Source organism: Artemia sp. Qi Xiang Cuo, chromosome 4, assembly GCF_049724085.1.
Source record: "Artemia sp. Qi Xiang Cuo chromosome 4, ASM4972408v1, whole genome shotgun sequence".
NCBI lineage: Eukaryota > Metazoa > Arthropoda > Branchiopoda > Anostraca > Artemiidae > Artemia > Artemia sp. Qi Xiang Cuo.
The window spans coordinates 6,605,097-6,626,639 of record NC_142797.1 but is presented as its reverse complement, the minus strand read 5'-3'; the positions used below and the strand labels follow the sequence as shown (position 1 = coordinate 6,626,639).

The 21,543-nt window shown below is 34.8% G+C and overlaps 1 protein-coding gene across 1 annotated transcript in view; it reads left to right on the top strand.

The window, feature by feature from the left end:
• LOC148952725 (uncharacterized) overlaps nucleotides 1-20,318 on the top strand; it is a 195,872-nt gene extending 175,554 nt beyond the window's left edge. The window contains exons 9-12 of the mRNA XM_089087762.1: nucleotides 3,095-3,213; nucleotides 11,899-12,013; nucleotides 17,031-17,225; nucleotides 20,158-20,318. Coding sequence (XP_088943888.1) covers nucleotides 3,095-3,213; nucleotides 11,899-12,013; nucleotides 17,031-17,225; nucleotides 20,158-20,221 — 493 coding nt within the window. The 3' untranslated portion in view covers nucleotides 20,222-20,318. The remainder of the gene's footprint in view (nucleotides 1-3,094; nucleotides 3,214-11,898; nucleotides 12,014-17,030; nucleotides 17,226-20,157) is intronic.
• Nucleotides 20,319-21,543: the final 1,225 nt, after the last annotated feature.

Below are 21,543 nucleotides of genomic sequence, written 5' to 3'. Positions count from 1 at the left end.
CTCTGGGAAAGAGTTTTAAGTTATGCCCTGTGGGCATATAAGAACGATGTTAGCACAATGTATTATTTATTTATTTTTTCCTTTAGAGCAGGGCACTTCGTATCGAAAAAGTTGTCGTAGAAACTTCGAAAAGGGTTCATTCAATTGGAAATTGAAGTGGCTTGTGCCTTTTTTAATAGTCGAAAGTGATTGGAAGGCGAGTAACACCACTCTTACGCACGCCATTTCCCCAAACACATCCAATCAAAATTTTGAGGTAGCCATGTTGTTTAATGTAGTTAAAAGTTCTGGAACTTCGGTCTTAGAGGATGACAACCACCCAAACAGACCTTAGGGTAAGGGTTGTAATTTATGCCCTGGGGGCATATAAGGTGTTTATAGAAAGAACAAATGAATGTGCATTGTCAGTTTAATATACTTATACTGATATTTATTAATCAAAATGTTAATATTATTTGATTTATTAAAGTTATAAAAGTAAAAACATTTATATTTTTTTCAGTAAAGTGCAAATTTTGTTCTGGACTTGGGAAGGCATAGAGGTTTTGCACCCAACTTATTTTAATTTCTGCTCGTTTTGAGTTTGACTCGGTTAGTTATTGTAATCTCTTTTCGTTTTGGGTATCATTTATTTATCGATACTGATTTGTGGTAGTTTCACGCTTGCTAAGATTATTTGATTTTTTTTCCTAATTTTTTGTTTAATGGAGTTCTTTAATTTTCTTTGAAAAACTTATTTGGTGGAAAAAGTTTTTAAATTAATTACCATATAAAGGAGTTTCCACCTGGTGAGAAAAAATCACTAGATTCTAGTGATTTTTTGGTTTATTTAGTGATTTTCTTCAGTAATCTAGTGATTTATGCGCTGATTTAGTGATTTTTATGTTTAGGCAATGTAAAAAATCTCTACAAATAGTGATAAATCACTAGGGGTGGCAACCTTAACCCTATACCCAAGGCTCTTTCAAGAGCCTTTTTTTTTTTTTGAATTTGAGCAGTTGAAAAGGGTTTTTAGAAAATGAGGAAATAAAGGAAAAAAATAAAAATGAAAAACTTTGTCTAAGTGTTGAGTGTATGTTTTTGTAAGATGATGGGAGGATGGGATTATAAGGTAAACAGAGGGATTTTGGAGGCAAATTAAAGTATTTTCTTGGAGTTTGATAGTTGGTGCCACCGTGGAAGGGGTTCCCTATACCGGAAGGGCACCCTGCAAAGCGGCTAGGCAGATGTTGTATTAATGTTAGTTAATTGTTTGTAGAATGCCCCCAAATGAAATCTGTAAAGTATTAACTGCTCAAATTTATATTTTGATTGTTTTGATAATGTAAAGTTAAAAAAATTTGTAGGTTTTTTTTATTATTTTTTTTTAGTGTAGGTGGTACATAAATATAGTTATCAGTTTCGGAAATAAAGAAGTTAGTACAACTGAGAGGTGAGGAGGTGGGTTTAAAAATTAATTAAAAATAATTTAATTAGAAAAAAATAAAAAAAAAGGTGGGTTTAAAAAAAATTAAAAATAATTTAATTAGAAAAAAAAAGGATCTTTCAAGAACGTTTTATTTTATTTGGTGTTTTACTGTTGTTTTAATTGATTTTAACGACATTTTCTGAAATTAATAATATTATCTTTTATCGTACTGGTGTTCACCAATACGATACCGAAATTGGTATTGGTGTTCATCAATACCGAAATTAGCGGTCGGCATACCCAATTTTAGGTACTTTTAAATTTCTTGGGAACCGAAACTGGTAAGTTACTAGCCCGAACATGATTCCATAAATAACTGACCTAGGCATCAAAACAAAGAATTTTTGATGAAAATGTACTGATGTGAAAAATTCAATACCCAATCAGTTCGGAAAAGCGCCTGATGAAAACGAGTGTCATGTGGAAAAAAAGCTACCCCAACCTGCTCAAAATCATACCACCAAAGCTAATTTTTCTTTCTTGTATTGATCCCACAGTTCCCTCTTACGTGTGATGCAGGGAGTAAATCATTAAATCATATAATATAAACAAGTTTGAAGTAGGTTGGCTAGGATTTATAGTAATTTGAATTAAAAGAAAAATGTTTTTCAATGGAAAGTGAAAACAAAGATAAAGATTAGAATAAAATGGAGAATAATGATTTTGGTATAGAATAACTATCTATTCTATTATACATGCTCTAAAACCATATACATGAAATAGAGAAAAATGAAGAACAAAAAGTGAAGCAGTCAAAGAGACAAAACCAAAGGACAATAACTTATAACATAGCAAAAAAATACAACAAATATGTATCTCTTTTTTTTTTTTTTTTTTTTTTTTTTTTTTTTTTTTTTTTTTTTTTTTTTTTGGTATTTGTGTTTATTTGTTTTTTTTTGTATAGTTTTTAGTGTTTTTATTTTTTTTTTATTTTTTTTGTTTTTTTTTTTCTTATGCTTGTTTTTTTTTTTTTTATTTTTTGTGTGTACACTATTATATTTATCTCTCTCTATCTCTTTATCTATATCTATCTCTCTCTATATCTATATCTCTCTCTATCTCTCTCTCTCTCTCTCTCTATATCTCTCTCTCTTTTTCTCTGTCTCTCTCTGTCTCTTTGTCTCTCTCTTTCTCTCTCTCTCTCTCTCTCTCTCTCTCTCTCTCTCTCTCTCTCTCTCTCTCTCTCTCTCTCTCTCTCTCTCTCTCTCTCTCTCTCTCTCTCTCTCTCTCTCTCTCTCTCTCTCTCTCTCTCTCTCTCTCTCTCTCTCTCTCTCTCTTCTTTCTTCTATATATATATATATATATATATATATATATATATATATATATATATATATATATTGTGAATGTGTGCTCATGTTGAACAGCGTTGCATTATCCAACATTGTTGGAGAATGCTCAATATAAACTAGTAACAGACACGACATCAAAAAGGTTGAGTATTATCCTTGTTTGTGCTGATCATTTTGTAAAAAAAAAAAGAACTCCAAAAAATGCATAACCTAATCCAAAGTGTTTTTCAAAGAAATTTAAAGCACTGTGGCTGAAATCTTTACTTTGGAATGATATAATCCTTTGGGAATTCGTAAAAGAAGATGCTGCTACTTGAAATCCTTTTTTTCCCAGGGGCAACTGTAATCAAGGCTGTACCTCGGGAAAATGTTCAAATATGGGATATTATGCAGATCTTGAGACAGGAAATGGGACTCTTTACCTCAAGACCTTTAATAATGCACCATACTGCGGTAAGCTTTTGTTCTTCTTCTTCTTCTTTTTAAGGCTTGGGCTCTCCAGTTTATACTATCTAGAACTCATCTTATTTCACTGGTCTGGTTGCAGTGACTGATCTTGTCGTGGTACCCAAGCTGAGTGGATGACAAGCTTAACAATCAATCCTATTTCCTTTTTGGCACGGGTTCAAATCCTGGTGCTACTATCCCTTTACCGTGGGGTGGAGTCTGTGATGTGACTCTACAAAGTCAGCCACTGTGAGACTGGGGAGTTTACGGTTAGAAAAAATAAAGACAAGGTGTTTTTGTTGCTGTTTATTTTTCTTTTTTCTTTTGCATATCCTTCCTATCGAGCTGAGATTACGACAAAATATTCAGTAACTGAACGGTTTGATCATATGCTTAAAAAATGCCCTTTTTTAAAACTTCTTAATATAGCTGGAGATTCATTTATTCTTTTATGATAAATATAGTGTAACTTGGAGAATAATGAGGACGTTTTTATCGCTAAATTCCAATTTTTTCTATCATCTTTCCATTCCAGATGGTTCCACAATAAATGTCCCGAGGGGTTACATCTTTTTCTATTGTTGAAGGCCAGCCCTCTGAAAAAGGCCAAAAACTTACACCTGAGGTCATTGGCACCAATTGAAGGGTAGGGGATATTTTTCCCTAAGATTCTCCCCGTTGGATTTCTAAAATATCCGTCTTGGTATTTTATTTGAGAAAAATCGAAAAAAGAACAAAATTACAACCCCCCCCCTATATTATGAACAATTTATTTTGCCCCACCCCCTAAAAGTTCGATGAATTGGAGCCTCCGTATGAGGTACAAATGAATAATTTTTTTAATGTTTGGCTTTTTTATGTGTGAAATAAGTTTCCTTACTTAGTTCTTTAAATAGGTAGTTGAAATTTTTCCAAAAAAGGATTTTTTAAGTATTTCTGGAGACTTTTTAAATTATCAATGAAAACGAGGCAATACTCTAGCGTCACCTATAGTAAAGAATCATATAACTTAATTTTTCCTCCCATACCTTAAGGAAGGGTATGTTGTAAAAATTTTTTTAGGAAGCTGATTTGATTAAAAAATAAAGATTAAAGAGCCCTTTTTAGGGTTTAAAGTGATCAACCCTTCCCTGTTGTTTTTTACCTGCCACCCACTCTCCTTCTTAAGCACCCATGATACAGAATCAAAACTTGAAGTAGCCGTTTTGTTCAGAATAGTTGAGAGGTCCAATAAAAATATCTTCGGGTAAGATATGACCCCACAGCTCCTGGGATGAGAGTCGTAAAATATCCAAATTGCCCATTGTTTAATTGCCCATATACAAATTACCCATTGCTTACAAATTACCCATTGTTTACAGATAGGTTTTACAGAGCCCTTGTGTGATCTTAGGTGTTTGATTGGCTTGAAACTTTGAGGGATCGTTCCCTGGGTTAAGAAGAACACCGGGATGCATTGAGATTTCATTCGGAGTGGGAGGGTTTTAGCGGTCCTAGGAACGAGGAAAGCAACTTTCTATCCCTGTTCAACTTGAAACTTAAGCCATAAGTCTTTGGGTTAAGAAGGACCTAATGTACAAAAAAAACTTTGATGGCACAGACCACTGAAAAATGGGGCCCAAAAAAGATGAATCTATTTTTTGTTCTTATTGACTTGGAACTAATATCCTTAAGCCTTGGGGCTAATCGGACCTTAATGCAGAAGGAAACGATAGAAAACCCTGTTGGTACCCCCAAAAATGGTTCTTGTAAAGGGCCAAAGATCTTTTTTCCCGAACAGCTTGAAGTTTAAAGCCGTAAGTTTTTGAGCCTATGAGATCCTCATATAAAATTTGAAAAAAAATGATATTTATTTGCCAGTAAACAGGTTTCAAAACAAAGCCAAAACTTAGTTTTAACAGCTTGGAACTTAAAACTGAAAGTCCCTGGGCAAAGAAGAACCTAATTTCATTTTGGGGCTATGGACCCTCAACATTAGTGCCCTAAAAGGACCAAGCAAATTTATTCTAATTTGTTTGCCTTGGGCTACGGAGATCTCTATGTGTAAAAATTAAAAAGTTGAAAATTGAATCGGAGATAGCAGAAAATTTTAGGAGATAGCCTAAAAATTGAATTTGTAATTTCTATTTGGGATGTGGGCTGCCAAAATGGGACCTGCTATTGATCCAAAATTTATTTTATCGACTGGCTTGGACATCACATATTACTCTTTGATGGAGGAGGTTATTGAGGGTCCGAGAAATAGCCCAAAAAACTTGTCATCCCTGATGAATTTTAATTTTGCAGCTGTAAGCCCTGTCCCCACTCAAAGAGGAAAAAACATAAGAAGAATTGTTTTAAGGGTCATCCCCCCTCCGAAAAATAGGCCCAGAAAGGGCTGAGATAACTTGATTTTCTCAAAGCTTACATTCTTGAGTTTGTGAGGCATAAGGACCCTAATGCAAAAGAAAAATATAATTTTTTAGTTCCATCCAAACAAAAGGTTCATTTTAAGTTTGATTTGGCTGTTCATTTGAATTTTATTTGTTCTAGGATTCAATTATGGCGTGATGGTACCAGTATTGCGTAATACTCAGATACCGTAGATATCGATACTAAGAGGTACCATATCAGTGGACCGTGCCTTGCTCTTCCAAATCAAAATCTCTTAAACAATATAAGAATTGACAATTTTCTAAAATATAGTCTGCCCCATTCTGATGCATTGATAAATTTATAAGTGGGCAGCATGATGATCTGCTTTTTGATATTTTGCTGGGGAGCATTAAGGTTTAAACATACAGGGATATGCAATTTTTCTTTTTTTTGAAAATGCAAGTATGATTCTTCGAAAAACTTTGGTCCAGAGAATAAGACTGGTTTGATTCTACCGCCGAAATAATTACGAATTATTATTTTATAATTAGTATAATTAGAATTGAATAATTGTATTGTATAATTAGTAATAATTATTGTTATAATTACGAAAATCTCCACTACGGTTTGTATAGTCGACCTTTTTCTCGACTCTGAATAAACTTGCCACCCGCCCTTTGTACCCTCTGAGCAAATGATCTTCAGCACGTGTGTTTACTAGATTGATTAAAAAACTTTTTCACAAAATAAGTTTTTGAAAGAAAAATAAAGAAATCCATTAAACAAAAATTGGAAAAAATAAAATCAAATAATCTACCAAGCGTGAAACTACCATAAATCAGCATTGATAAATAAATGAAACCCAAAACGAACAGAAATTACAATAAATAACCGAGTTAAACTCAAAACGAGAAGAAATTAACATAAGTTGGGGGCAAAACCCCTATGCCTTCCCAAGGCCAGAACATAATTTGCACTTTACTGAAAACAGTATAAATGTTTTTACTTTTATAACTTTAATAAATCAAATAATATTAACATTTTGATTACTAAATATCAGTATATGTATATTAAACTGACAATGCATATTCATTTGTATTTTTTTTTCAGTGAAAGGCAAATTATGTTCTGGCCTTGGGCAGGCATAGGGGTTTAGCGCCCAACCTATGTTAATTTCTGCTCGTTTTGAGTTTGACTCGGTTATTTATTGTAATTTCTGTTCGTTTTGGTTAAAAAAAGGCACTTAAAAAAGGCACTAGCCCTTTCAATTTCCAATCAAATGAGCCCTTTTGAAGTTTCTACGACAACACTTTCAATAAAAACCTTATGTGCCCCCAGGGCATAACTTTCAACCCTTGCCATGAGAGCTGGGAGGGGGGATGTCATCCTCAAAGACCTAATTTCCAGAACTTTCTGCAACGTTGAAAAAATTGTTATCTGAAAAATTTGATTGGATGTGTTTGGGGAATGGTGGGCGTGAGAGAGGGGTTTGTTATCCTCCAATCACTTTCAACTATTAAAAAGGGCACTAGCCCTCTCAATTTTCAATTGAATGAGCCCTTTTTGAAGTTTTTATGACAACTCTATCTACAAAAACCTTATATGCCCCCAGCGCATAACTTACAACCTTTGCCCTGGGGGCTCTGGGGGGTTTGTCATCCTTAAATAGATAATTTCCAGAACTTTCAAGTACGTTGAAACAAATGGCTATCTCTAAACTCTGATTGAATGTGTTTGGGGAAATGGTGGGCGTGAGAGGGGGGTTAATTACTCTCCACTCACTTTCGACTATTCAAAAGGGCAATTTTAACTTCCGATCAAATGAGCCCTTTTTGAAATTTCTACAACAATTTTCTGCATAAAGCTTATATGCCCCCGGGGTATAACTTACAACCCTTGAGGTTGTACAACCACTGAGGGCTCTGATGGGGTTATCATCCTAAAAGACCTAATTTCCAAAACTTTCGACTACGTTGAACAAAATGGATATCTCAAAATTTTGATTGGATGTGTCTGGGGAAATGGTGAGTGTGAGAGGGGGGTTAGTTGTAATTCAATCACTTTTGACTATTAAAAAGGGAACGTGCGCTTTCAATTTCCAGCGGAATGAGCCCACTTTAATGTTTCTACGAAAGCGCTTTCTATAAAAAAAACTTTATATGCCGCCGGGGTATAAATTATAACCCTTGTTCTGAATTCTGTGGGGGAGTATCCTCCTCAAAAACGTAATTTACATGTGAAAATCAACCAAGCTGAACAAAATGGTTATCTCAAATTTTTGTTTGGATGAGTTTGGAGAAAGGGTGGCAAAGGGAGGGGGTCTAGTTGCCCTTCAATAACTTTTGACTTTCAGAAAGGACACTAGACCTTTGAATTTCCAATCGAATGAACCCTTTTTCAAGTTTAAACGACAAAGATTTCAGTAAAAACGTATATGCCCCCAGGGCATAATTTATAACCCTTGCCCTGAAGACTGTGGGGGGAGTGTCTTGCTCAAAGGTGTAATTTCCTGAACTTTAAGCTGCGTGGATTAAAATGGCTATCTCAAAATTTGATTGGATGTGTTTGGAGAAATGGTGGGCGTGGAAGGGGTGTTAGTTGCTTTCCAATTACTTTCGACTATTAAAAAGGGTTCTAGCCATTTTAATTTCTAATCGAATGAGCTTTTTTTGAGGTTTCTACGACAACTCGTTCTATAAAACCTTATATGCCCCCAGGGCATAACTTACAACCCTTGCCCTAAGGGCTGTAAGTGGGTTGTCATCCTCAAAGACCTACTTTACAGAACTTAAAACTACGTTGAATAAAATTGCTATCTCAAAAGTTTGATTGGATGTGTTTGGGCAAAAGGTGGGCGTGACGGGGCGGTTAGCTGCCTTACAATCCCTTTTTAGTATTAAAAAAGCACTAACCGTTTGAATTTACAATCGAATGAGCCTTTTTGGAAGTTTCTACGACAACGCCTTCTATAAAAAATTTTATATGCCCCCAGGGCATAACTTGCAACCCTTGCCCTGAAGAGTGTGGGGGAGTGTCCTCCTTTAAAACATAATTTCTATTTGGAAATCAAATACGCTGAACAAAATGGCTATCCCAAAATTTCTATTGGATGTGTTTCGGGAAATGGTGGGTGTGGAAGGGGTGTTAGTTGTCTTCCAATCACTTTCGACTATCAAAAAGGGCACCAGCCATTCCAATTTCCAATTGAATAAGCCCTTTTCGAAGTTTCTACGACAACTTCTTCGATACAAAGTGCCCTGCTCTAAAGAAACAAAAAATAATAAATAATACATTGTGCCAACATCGTTCTTATATGCCCTCAGGGCATAACTTTTTTTTTTATATATATATTTTTTTTATATATATTTTTCTTTAATGTTGTGCTGAAGACGGCCCTTGGACATAGGGCCAAAATATTCACCGATTTAAATTGCACTGTCTTGGAAAAAATTTCCCTATCGGTTTTAAGTTGTGTTTGTTTGACATAACTTAAAACCCTAGCCCCGGGGGTTGTGGGGGAACGTCCTCCTCAAAAACATATTTTCTATCTTAAAATCAGTTACGCTGAACAAAATGGCTATCTCAACATTTTGATCGGTGGTGTTGGGGGGAATGGTTAGCCTGGGGAGGGGGTTATTTGCCCTCCATTCAGTTTCGACTATTAAAAAGGGCACTAGTCCTTTAAATTTCTAACAAAATCAGCCTGTCTCGAAGCTTTTATAACAAAGCCTTCTATACAAACATTATATGCCCCCAGGGCATAACTTCCAACCCTTGCTCTAAAGGCTACGGGGGAGTGTCAGCCTCAAAAACATAATTTCTATGTGGAAATCAACTACGCTGAACAAAATGGCTATCCCAAAATTTGATTGGATGTGTTTCGAGAAATGGTTGGTGTGGAAGGGGTGTCAGTTGCCTTCCAATCACTGTCTACTATTGAAAAAGGCGCAAGCCATCCCAGTTTCTCATCAAATGAGCCCTTTTAGAAGTTACTGCGACAACTTCTTCGATACGAAGTGTCCTGGTCGAAAGGAAAAAAATAATAAATGACACATTGTGCCAACATCGTTCTTATATGCCCTCAGGGCATAACTTAAAACCCTTGCCCCGAGGGTTGTAGGGGAGTGTCCTCCTCAATAACATATTTTCTATCGGGAAATCCATTACGCTGAACAAAATGGCAATCTCAAAATTTTGATTGGATGTGTTTGGGGAATGATGGGCGTGGGGAGGGGGGCTAGTTACCCTCCAATCACTTTCGACTATTAAAAAGGGCACTAGCCCTTTGATATTTCCAATCGAATGAGCCTTTTTTGAATTTTCTACGACAACGCCTTCACTGAAAACCTTATATGCCCCCAGGGCAAAACTTACAACCCTTGCCCTGAAGGCTGTGGGGGAGTGTCCTCCTCAACAACATAATTTCTATGTGGAATTCAACTACGCTGAACAAAATGGCTATCCCAAAATTTTGATTGGATGTGTTTCGGGAAATGGTGGGTGTGGAAGGGGTATTAGTTGTCTTCGAATCACTTTCGACAATTAATAAGGGCACAAGCTACTCCAATTTGGAATTGAATGAGCCCTTTTTGAAGTTTCTACGACAACTTCTTCGATACGAAGTGCCCTGCTCTAAAGGAAAAAAATAGTAAATGATAAATTGTGCCAACATCGTTCTGACATGCTTTCAGGGCATAATTTAAAATCTTTGCACCGAGGGTTTTGGGGGAGTGTCCTCCTCAAAAACATATTTTCTATGTGGAAATCAACTACGCTGAACAAAATGGCTATCGCAAAATTTTAATTTGATGTGTTTGTGGGAATGATGGGCGGGGGTGGGGGTGGGGGCTTTTTGCCCTCCAATTACTTTCGATTATTAAAAAAGGCACTATCCCTTTGAATTTCCAATCAAATGAGCCTTTTTTGAAGTTTCCAAGACAATGCCTTCTATAAAAACCTAATATGCCCCCAGGGCATAACTTACAACCCTTGCCCTGAAGGCTGTGGGGGAGTATCCTCCTCAAAAACATAATTTCTATCTGGAAATCAACTATGCTGAACAAAATGGCCATTTCAAAACTTTGATTGGATTTGTTTCGGGAAATGGTGGGTGTGTAAGGGGTGTTAGTTGTCTTCCAATCACTTTTGACTATTAAAAAGGGCACAAGCCACTCCAATTTCCAATTGAACGAGCCCTTTTTGAAGTTTCTATGACAACTTCTTCGATACGAAGTGCCCTGGTCTAAAGGAAAAAAAAATAATAAATGATACACTGTGTCAACATCGTTCTTATATGCCCTCAAGGCATAACTTAAAACCCTTGCCCCGAGGGTTGTAGGGGAGTGTCCTCCTCAAAACATATTTTCTATCTGGAAATCAAATACCCTGAACAAAATGGGTATCTCAAAGTTTTGATTGGATGTGTTTGGGGGAATGATCGGCGTGGGGGGGAGGGGGTAGTTGCCCTCCAATCACTTTCGACTATCAAAAAGGGCACTAGCCACTCCAATTTTCAATCGAATTAGCCCTTTTCAAAGTTTCTATGAGAACTCCTTTGATACGAAGTGGCCGGGTATGGAGAAAGAAAAAAAAATAAAAATAATACATTGTGCCCACCTTGTTCTTTACTTAGGCAGCGCTATCGCGCTGCCTATGAAAAACATCGAAAACACTACATTGTTTTATTGTCTTTGGAACAATAGTCCCTACAAATTAATTTCATAATAATTCTTCATATCCATTTAGTTTAAAATAATAATTTTTAGTAATATTCATAATGCCCTGATCTTTTTTTTATACAAGGTAAAATACCAGCTATAGGCAGGTAAAAATTTCCTGCTTTAAATAAACATTGTTAAATTTACATTTTACTCAAATTCACAAAACATTTGAGATGCTGAAATTTTTTTTGTCACTGGTGTGCCATCTACATTTGCCACCTACCCCCCCCTCCCCAAATAAAAGTGATCGAAAGATAAAAAAGAGATTATTGTCCTTAACTACCGTGTTAAAAAGTGTGCTGTAGTTCTACTGTTTATTTTTGTGACGTATTTTTGCCCAGCCAATCACATTACTGCTCATTTCAGAAACAAAAAATAGTCCTGCGCAAAGACTAACGGATAACTTAAAAATTTGGAAACCAACACTGGTGTCGACACACAAGTCATCAATGCCATCTAGCACTTGACGTTTCGTGGCATTTTTCAAAGCTTCTTACACATACTGATTGCCAGTTCCTTTTAACTGTAGGTTACACGTCAACTTTAGTGCGAGTTGCAGTTACGTTACATTATTCTTATTTCAAGGTTTTAGATATGTAAGAGTTTTTCCTTTTAGTAAGAACGCTACGTTTACAGTTGGACGTGTCCTTGAATCAGGAGAAAACGGAAGGACGAGTGAGGGCTATTGTAGTTGGAGAAAATGGACAAACGCCTGAAGTAGAAATAACAAAGTAAGTCCTACAATAATATTAAATCATTTTGCTTGAAAAATAAATAAAGCACACACTTGTTTTTCACATGGTTTCTCTACTGCCTATCACCGAAAAAATGAAAAGAAATCTTAATTATTTAAGATTTTCATAGAAAAAAATCTTAGTTATTTAATCATGTTTTACTAAGATAATCCTTATATTAGTAATGCTCCCGCCAGTGGACTTCGTAAATTAGCAATCGTCATCCTGGATTTTAGATCCCATTAAACTTCTTGAGTAGCGAAAATTGGGCAGAAGTTAGCTAAATGCTTTTATTTTTCAGCTAACATCCCATGCTTTCAATACACTGTTGACATATCTATTCTCTACGGTGCATCTAAGCACATCTAACTTTACCTCAGACTGAGCAATCGACAAAATCGTACCCGCACCGTAACTGTATCCAACTTTTCTAACACCAAAAGAACTTATTGAATTTATGATAGCTAGAGGCAGGTAAAAACCGAAAAAAGTGATGCACATCCAAACGTTAGTCCAGCCCTAGTATGAAAGCGTCTTGGCTGCAAGCCAAATAAGGGATGACTGGCCGTTCTTTCTGAATGCTTTGATGCTTCACAAACCTTCGATTAAAAACCTTGATCGAACTTCTAAATTGAGTTCAATCCCATATCATATATAACAAATAAGCAAACCTGGTAATTCTGGAATAATCTCTCATCTTTCGACTTTTATTATAAATGTTTTGTGACGAATGTTTTTAGAACCTTTGTCTAAAACCTTTGTCTAGAACCTTTGTCTACCAAAAGACAAACACCAAAAGAACCTTTGTCTAAGGCGGTCTTAAAGTATCTAATAAGGACTCCATTTAAGTGAATCTGAAATTTTTGGCTGGCAATCTGAAAATTTCCTTATTGACAAAGAAGCTTTGCTAGAAGCTGGCTTTGGAGGTTGGGATCTTTTCAGAGCTAAAGTCATTGCTAGGTAGGAGGCAAGGGTAGGATGGTCCTTACTTTTGCCCTATGTGTGGAACTATGGAATGGACTGTGTCATAAGACAGGTTAGTGTGAAAAATTGAGTGAGTTGCGATAGGGATTGCATGGGGAGTGCATGTTTGATGAAAGCTGGCAGGCGAGTATAGGGAGCGATGAGTGCTGTGTAAGTCTTGAAAGGATAAGACGATTTCTCAGGCTAGCAATGGTACACTGAAATAGTTTTTGTATTTGGTGTAATATTTTTTTTACAAAGGTTGTAGCTCCTGGGACGTATCCAAAAGTAGGTGGGTCCCTTCTCAGTGTACATCCGAGGGACATTCTTCCTTCTCCGCCTGTATTTATAGTATTCGAGCGAGGGTGCCCCAATTTCTATTATGAACCCCCCAAGAATGAAAGTGGGATTAAAGTGTGTTCAGGGTGCTAGAATAGGTTTGAAAATTAATGGTAAGAATGGTAAGACTAATGATTAGACTAAGTCGATAAGGCTAGGAATAAGTGAAGAAGATAAGGAAAGGATAACGTAAGTCAAGGTCGATAAGGTAAGATAAGGTAAGGATAACGTAATATAAGGTAAGATAAGGTCGAAAAGGTAAGATAAGGTAAGGATAACGTAAGATAAGGTTGATAAAGCAAGTCAAATAAGGTAAGATAAGGTCGATAAGTTAAGATAAGGTAAGAATAATGTAAGATAAGGGTGATAAAGTAAGATAAGGTAAGGATAACGTAAAATGTAGTAAGATAAGGTCAATAAGGTAAGATAAGGTAAGGATAATTTAAGAAAAGGTAAGATAAGGTCGACATGGTAAGGATAACGTAAGATAAGGTAAGATAAGGCCCATAAGTTAACGTAAGATAAGGTCGATAAGGTAAGGATAACGTAAGATATGGTAAGATAAGTTTGATAAGGTAATATAAGGTAAGAAATAACGTAAGATAAGGTTGATAAGGCAAGATAAGATTAGGATAACGAAGATAACGTAATATAAGGTCGGTGAGGAAAGATGAGCTAAGGATAAGGTAAGGTAAGGTAAGGTAAAGTCGCTAAGGTAAGACCAGGTAAGGATAACATAAGATAAAGTAGAATGAGGTCGATAAGGTAGGATAAGGTAAGGATAACGTAAGATAAGGCAAGATAAGGTCAATAAGGTAATATAAGGTAAGGGTAACGTAAGATAAGGTAAGATAAGGTCAATAAGGTAATTATAATGTAAGATAAGGTTGATAAGGTAAAGATAAAGTAAGATAAGGTAGAATAAGGTCGATAAGGTACGAATAACGTAAGATAAATTCGATAAGGTAAGATAAGGTAAGATAAGGTCAATAAGGTAAGATAAGGTGAATATATCGTAAGATAAGGTAATATCAGATCGATAAGGTAAGGATAATCTATGAACAGACAAGATGAGGTTGATAAGGTAAGATAAGGTAAGATAAGGTCGACAAGGTAAGATAAGGTCAATAAGGTAAGGACAAGGTAATATAAAGTAAGATAAAACTGATAAGTTAAAAAAAGGGAAATATAATGTAAGATAAGGTAAGGTAAGATAAGGTAAAGATAACGTAAGATAAGGTAAGATAAGGTCGATAAGGTAAGATCAGGTAAGGATAACGTAAGATAAGGTAAGATAAGGTCAATAAGGTAAGATAAGGTCGATAAGGTGATATCTGGCAAGAGAGGGTTGATAACGTAAGACAAGGTAATATGAGGTTGATAACGTAAGATAAGGTCGATAAGGTAAGAAAAGGTAAGGATAACGTAAGATAAGGGCAATAAGGTAAGATAATGTAATGATAGTGTAATATATAGTAAGATAAGGTCGATAAGGATAATGTAACATAAGAAAAGGTAAGAAAAGGTAAGTATAACGTAAGATAAAGTAATGTAAGGTCAATAAAGTAAGATAAGGTAATTATAACGAAAGAAATGGTAAGGTGAAGGAAAAAAGGTAAGATCAGGTGCGGATGACACAAGATGAGGTAAGATAAAGTCAATAAAGTAAGAAAAGGTAAGAATACGGTAAGAAAAAGTAGCTAAGGTAAAAAAAGTTACGAATAGTGTAAAATGAGGTAATGTAAGGTCGAAAAGGTAAGATAAAGTAAGTAAAACATAAGATATTGTAAGATAAGGTCGCAAAGGTAAGATAAGGTAAAAAATAACGTAAGATCGGTTAAGATAAGGTCGATAACGTAAAATAAAGTCAATAAGGTGAGACAAGGTAAGGTGAATATATCGTAAGATAAGGTAAGATAAGATCGATAAGGTAAAGATAACGTAAGATAAGGTAAGATAAGGTCGATAAGGTAAGACAAGCTAAGAATAAGGTAAGATAAGGTAAGGATAACGTAAGATAAGGTAACATAAGGTCAATTAGGTAACATAAGGTAAGGATGACATAAGATAAGTTAAGATAAGATCGATAAGGTAAGATCAGGTAAGGATAACGTAAGATAAGGTTGATATGGTAAGATAAGGTAAGAAAAACGTAAGATAAGGTAGAACAAGGTCGATAAGGTAAGACAAGGTTTGGGTAACGTTTGGTAACGAAAAGACCGATCAAGTGGATAGCTTCACTTACCTTCCTAGTATTATTAGTAAAGACGGTGGGTGCAGCGAAGATGTTAAAAGTAGGTGATTTTTTACTGTTTAAAAAAAAAATGAAGAATAGTAAGATAATTCTGCGTAACAAGATTAGAATATTAGAAGCTACAGTAATGACAATGGTCAAGTATGGCTCTGAAGCATGGGTGCTCCAAAAAACCGAGGAAGATTTGCTAGACGTTTTCTAGAGAAATTGTCTATGGATTATTTTGCGTACCTGACTGACTGACCGTATTTCAAATTAGGCCTTGTTACGAAAAGTGTGATTCAATTCTGCTTTCTAGGGCTATAATCAAATAGTTCGTGGGAACAAACTTTAAGTAAGGAGCAAGCGGGTTCAATAGTAGCCAAAACTCTAAAAAACTCTATTTTGATAGCAATAGATACATCAAAAGAATTAGGTTTTTTGTTGATTTCAGATATATAAGTTTCATCAAGTTTAGTCTTACCCATCAAAAGTTACGCGCCTGAGGAAATTTACTGTATTTTTGAAAAAAGGGGGAAAGACCCTAAAAGTCATAGAACCTTAATAGAAATCACATCATCAGATTCAGCGTATCAGAGAACCCTACTATAGAGGTTTCAAGATTATTTATGTTTATATTCTTGTTTTGAGATTTCTATTATACAGCATTTGAAGTGCCGATTAGACCAGCTAAGCCCCCCCCCCCTAAAATTCAGCTTATGAGCGTGAATGCGAACGGCCCAATAATGTGTTAAAGTACAAAATGCACCAAGTAAGAAGTGCACCCTTGGAAACTGTTTTGACTTTTAAAAGGCTCTTCGAAATTGTAAACTGAACAGCTATCATCTATTTTTCAGTCTTATAATATTTGGTTGATTTAAGTAAAAGTTGACGCTATTTGCCAAAAATAGAGAAACCTAGTAATACTCCTCCATTAAAAAGTAGTTTGTTGAGACTTGAACTGCTTTGGCTACTTGGAAAGCCATTAATATTGACAACTTTCCTTTAAATGAACTATCCATATGTTCTCTACAACCACTTGCTCAATACTGTCACCTCTGAAGAACATTATACTACTAATTAAATTACGAAAGGGGGGGGGGCAACAAATGCTATAATCGTGAATTTTTGGAGCCAAATATGTAGTATTATAAGTAGGGTGATAAGTAGGATTACCCTACAGACATTACTGCAATCAGTTGTATACACAAATAAAATGTGTCTAGAGAACATTAAGCTTCACATATCATCACGGGGGATGTGTGAATAAATGACAGATTTTTTCAACCAGACACGAGCACCTCACCAGCATCCGCAGATAGGTCACGGGAATGGATCTGACAGACGGTCCCCTACCCTGTTGAGCATTCGGGAAGGGATAGTAACTCAATTTTCCTCCCTCCCAATTGCTTGGGGAGGCAGTTTGTATATATGTTTCTTTGTAGTGCTTGGCTCTTATTGTAATTTTTTATTTTTCAGCTCTGATATACTATCTGGTTTCATTCTTACATCTTCTGTGGAGACCCGTGGAGCTGGCCCTTATGCCCTTGGTGAAATTATTGGGATGCAAGTTCGTTATGATGAGGCTTGTTGCTTAGGAATTGGATCAACAAACACGTTAGATGTTTCAAGAGGTTTTGTACAGGCAACGGAGCTATCTGCTGTGGCACAATCGTAAATATATATATATATATATATATATATATATATATATATATATATATATATATATATATATATATATATATATATATATATATATATATATATATATATATATATATATATATATATATATATATATATATATATATATATATATATATATATATATATATATATATATATATATATATATATATATATATATATATATATATATATATATATATTTATATATATATATATATTTATATATATATATATATTAACCCAAAAGCTCTTTTTTGTTTTAGTTCACGTCTAAGTTTTGCGTTTTTTTTTGGGTTTTTTTAGATCTTTGTGTTTCCGATCATTTATCAGTCTCTTTATGAACGAAGATGTTGATTTTGCTTAATTTCGTTTTCCTATACCTCTCTTCAATATTCTCCCCATCGATTTTTCTTATTATCTAAAATGTTGAAATATCCTGATTTGTTGGAAATAATTACAAAATTAAGCACGTAATTTGTCTCCCACAGTCAACAGAAGCGTATAAACAAAGTAGTAGTTTAGCAAATTAACTATATTTCAGCATACAAAGTCACAGCATAAATATTATACATTGTGGAAAGTTTAGTTCAGAATTGGGCCACATCGCGAACAAAGGGAAGTTTCCCTTTGTGTAAATCGTAATAGCTTCAGTTGTTTACTTCGCAATTTGTCATTGCACACGCGCAAAGTTGGAGTCATGAAGAAATGTGCAGGACTGATCTGTCCCAAAAATCTTTAATGGAGAAGATAGGAATTTTCCATACTGTATAATATTTATGCTGTGGTATAAAGTAGGCGGAATACTGACTTGCAGGCTTGAATCTAGGAAAAAAAATAAGTTTACTTACCAGCAAATATAGTTAACAAGAATGACCAGACTTTCAAAAACAAGAAAAAGTTTCTAGAGATTTCTAAGGAAGTATTAGAGACAGCTGAAGAGAAGGATGTTTTTTGTTCTTTACCATGCGTTCCAGAGTTAAGTAAAAGACTTTAAAATTTTTTACAAAATAATGATTTAAAGTTAGCTTTGAAAGGTAGCATAGTTTGGGTAGTCTTCTAAATTATGGGAAGGATCGAACTTCATTGGAGCAGCAAAGTGGCGTCTATCAGATCCCATGCACTTGAAGAAGCTTATATGTGCAATGTACAGAATTTAAAAATGAGATTACTACATCATCAATACTCTATTTCGTCGGCCTTAAAGCAAAATTCCAAACCTGAAGATTTCACGTCAGCTCTAACGGAGCACATTTTTGATTTTTCGGACCATTTTATCATTTTTGATAACGTCTCTTTGATTTCTAGGGACCGGGGTTTAAAGAAAACTTCCAGGGAAACTATTCAAATTATGAATATTTGATTCAAGAACCTAGCTTTGAATAGAGACGCAGGTGAATTTGGCTTGAACCGCCATGGAAAGGCAATGTGGTCATCAAAATTAGCTTCATCTTCGTATGAAAATTTTTGGGTTTAGTTAAGGATAAAATCCTTCAACAACTTGAACAAACAGATGACCTAACTAACAGATGGACAGAGTGGAAGCCCATATTTTGTATTTCTCATTGCCCAATGGAAAAGTGTTACGGGAGTCTTGGAAAATAAAGATTTACAATTTAATCCCTGAAACAGACCAAATCTTAATCATTGGTTTAATTCATTTTCTAATGCTTTATTTGATTCCTAGGATATTTTGATGTATCTAACCTCATTTCTAATTAAAATCACAGAGATATTGGGAAATTGGAACTATGATGGCAATTTTTTTTCCTAATCTTTGTTGTCGCTCCTATAGGGCGTATTTGGTAATTTAATACTACTGAGATTGTTGTCAAAAATCATCTGCTAAGCTGTTCTCATGGGGAGAGCAATATCAGTAACAAGGGATTGAAATTTGATTGAAAATGTAACTACGCCCTGCTCATGCATGCTTTAAGAACGTCTTAGCAATCAGCTTTTGGTAATCACCCCAGAAGTGTAAAGATTGTAGATGCTATATTTAGAGGTGACATTTTTAAAACCTTAAATGCCTAAAACAAACTTTCTTTGTGCAAACAACTTTTGAAAAGTTCGAAATCCTTTTTCAGTTTTTTCCTCTCATCTATCAAATTTGTGTTTTGTAACATACCACTTTTCAGATTGCCGAAATTACACAAGCGGTACAATTTTTCCTAATCCATGGTTTGTTATTTGAACAAACAATTTGTTCTTGACTTTTTCTCGCCGCGAAGTAATTTTAACTTTCTGAAGAACTGCTTTTTTTTTTTTGTTTTTTTTTTCTCAAAGCCTTGTTTTCAAGAGGGAATACCAACAGAAAACATAATACGGCTGTTGACAGCAAACTTTTACTTAATATATTTTTTTTCGTCTTGCACGTCTAAGAAAGACAGACTATCGGGTCCTTGCTCTTTTTTATTGGTATTACGATGATGCACCTTCACTCTTGTCACTTTGGCGTTTCAATCAGAGTTTCAATACGAGTATAATTATGCAGCATTGACTACTATACTAAATTTTTTAAAAGTGCAATAGCCAATAGTTCTCAGCCAGTACTTTGATATCTTGAGTCAGCAGATGTGAAATGACTTAAGCATTTAAATTACTTAAGGCTTAATGTATGAAAAGACTTAAGTGCAAATTGTGTCCTGGTCTTGGGAAGGCATAGGGGCTATCAGCCGGACTCATGTTAATTTTGCTCGGTTTGAGTTTGACTCGGCTATTTACTGTAATTTCTGTTCGTTTTGAGTTTCATTTATTTATTTATAGTGATTTGTGGTAGTTTTATGCTTGGAAGATTATTTGACTTTATTTTTGCTCATTCTTGGCTTAATGGAGCTCTGCTTTTCTTTGAAAACTTTTCTTGCGGAAAGTTTTTTTAATTAATTCTGTAGGAAAGCCTCTAATTCTGAAATTGCAGGACCAACTTTATTGGGACTACTCTTAAAGATGGAAGTTGGACCTATCTTACTCCAGAAGTGTAGCTGTATTTTCATCAATATTTTCGAGAAGCAAAGACTACTGTACTAATTCATCTATTTTCTGGTGTTTTTATTTTGTTATGTGTGAATAAAATTACAAAAAAAAAATTTAAATCTACTTCCTGCAGAAAACTTTGGATCTGAAATTAGAAAACAAAATGTTACAAATCAGCAGCATAATTCTGGTATTGCCAGTATATTATTACAATTCCCAACAGAATTAACTACTACTAACAGAAAATTACTGATTTTGAAGTCTGCTATCAATACTAATATTATTATTAGCAATTTATCACTGCAATTGCCAGCAGAAGTGACTATTAATAGCAGAATATTGCCACTCCAGAAACGACCATAAAACAGATGAAGTTACGAATGTCTGTTGAAAATGAGTATTACCAATCGCCAGCATAATATTGGTATTGTCGATATAACACTATAATAACCAACAGAATCAACTATTATTAACAGCATATTACCAATTCTGAAAAGGGGCATACAAGGGATTAAGTTGTAAATGTCTGTTGAAAAAGGATATTAACAATCAACAGCCAAATGTTTATATTTCCAACATATTAATACAATTACCAACAGAATAGACTATTATTAACAGAATATTAGATTAACAGAATATTAGCAATTCTGAAAAGTGACACATAAGGGATTAAGCTGCAAATGTCTGTTGAAAAAGGTATTAAGAATCAACACCAAAACGTTGATATTACCAAAGTATTAATGCAATTGCCAACAGAATCGACCATTATTAACAGAATACTATCAATTCCAAAAATGAGCATGAAAGGGATTAAGCTGCGAATTTTAGTTGAAAAAGAATATTGCCAGTCACCAGTATTATTACCAACATAATCAGTAGTGTCACTGGGAAGGCAAGGGGGGGGGGGCAGTTACGCCTCCAATAATTTGAAGAAAAAAACTATAATTTATGAAGTAGCTTCAAAAATGTTGCTCGTTTTAAGTGTCAAATTTGCTCTTTAATTTGAGCAGAAATTCTTTTTTAAATCCATGCTCGTTTTTGACATGAGAAAAACGACACAAATAAAGGTCCATTATACTTCATAATATGTTCCACATTAATATTTTTCCAAATATACTGACTTTGAATCTTTATCATCAAATAAAAATGTGAGCCCAGTTAATTGCAAAATTGAAAAATGTTTTATGCTTTCTGTTTCGCCACATTTCCTCAGGTCAATTTTTCCCCAATATTTAAGGTGCTTTTACTTCTTAAAATATATGAATTCAACATTAGGTCTAATCCGTTGCTTGGTCATGGAATTTGGTAGAGGGGGATCTGCTCCAGGAAT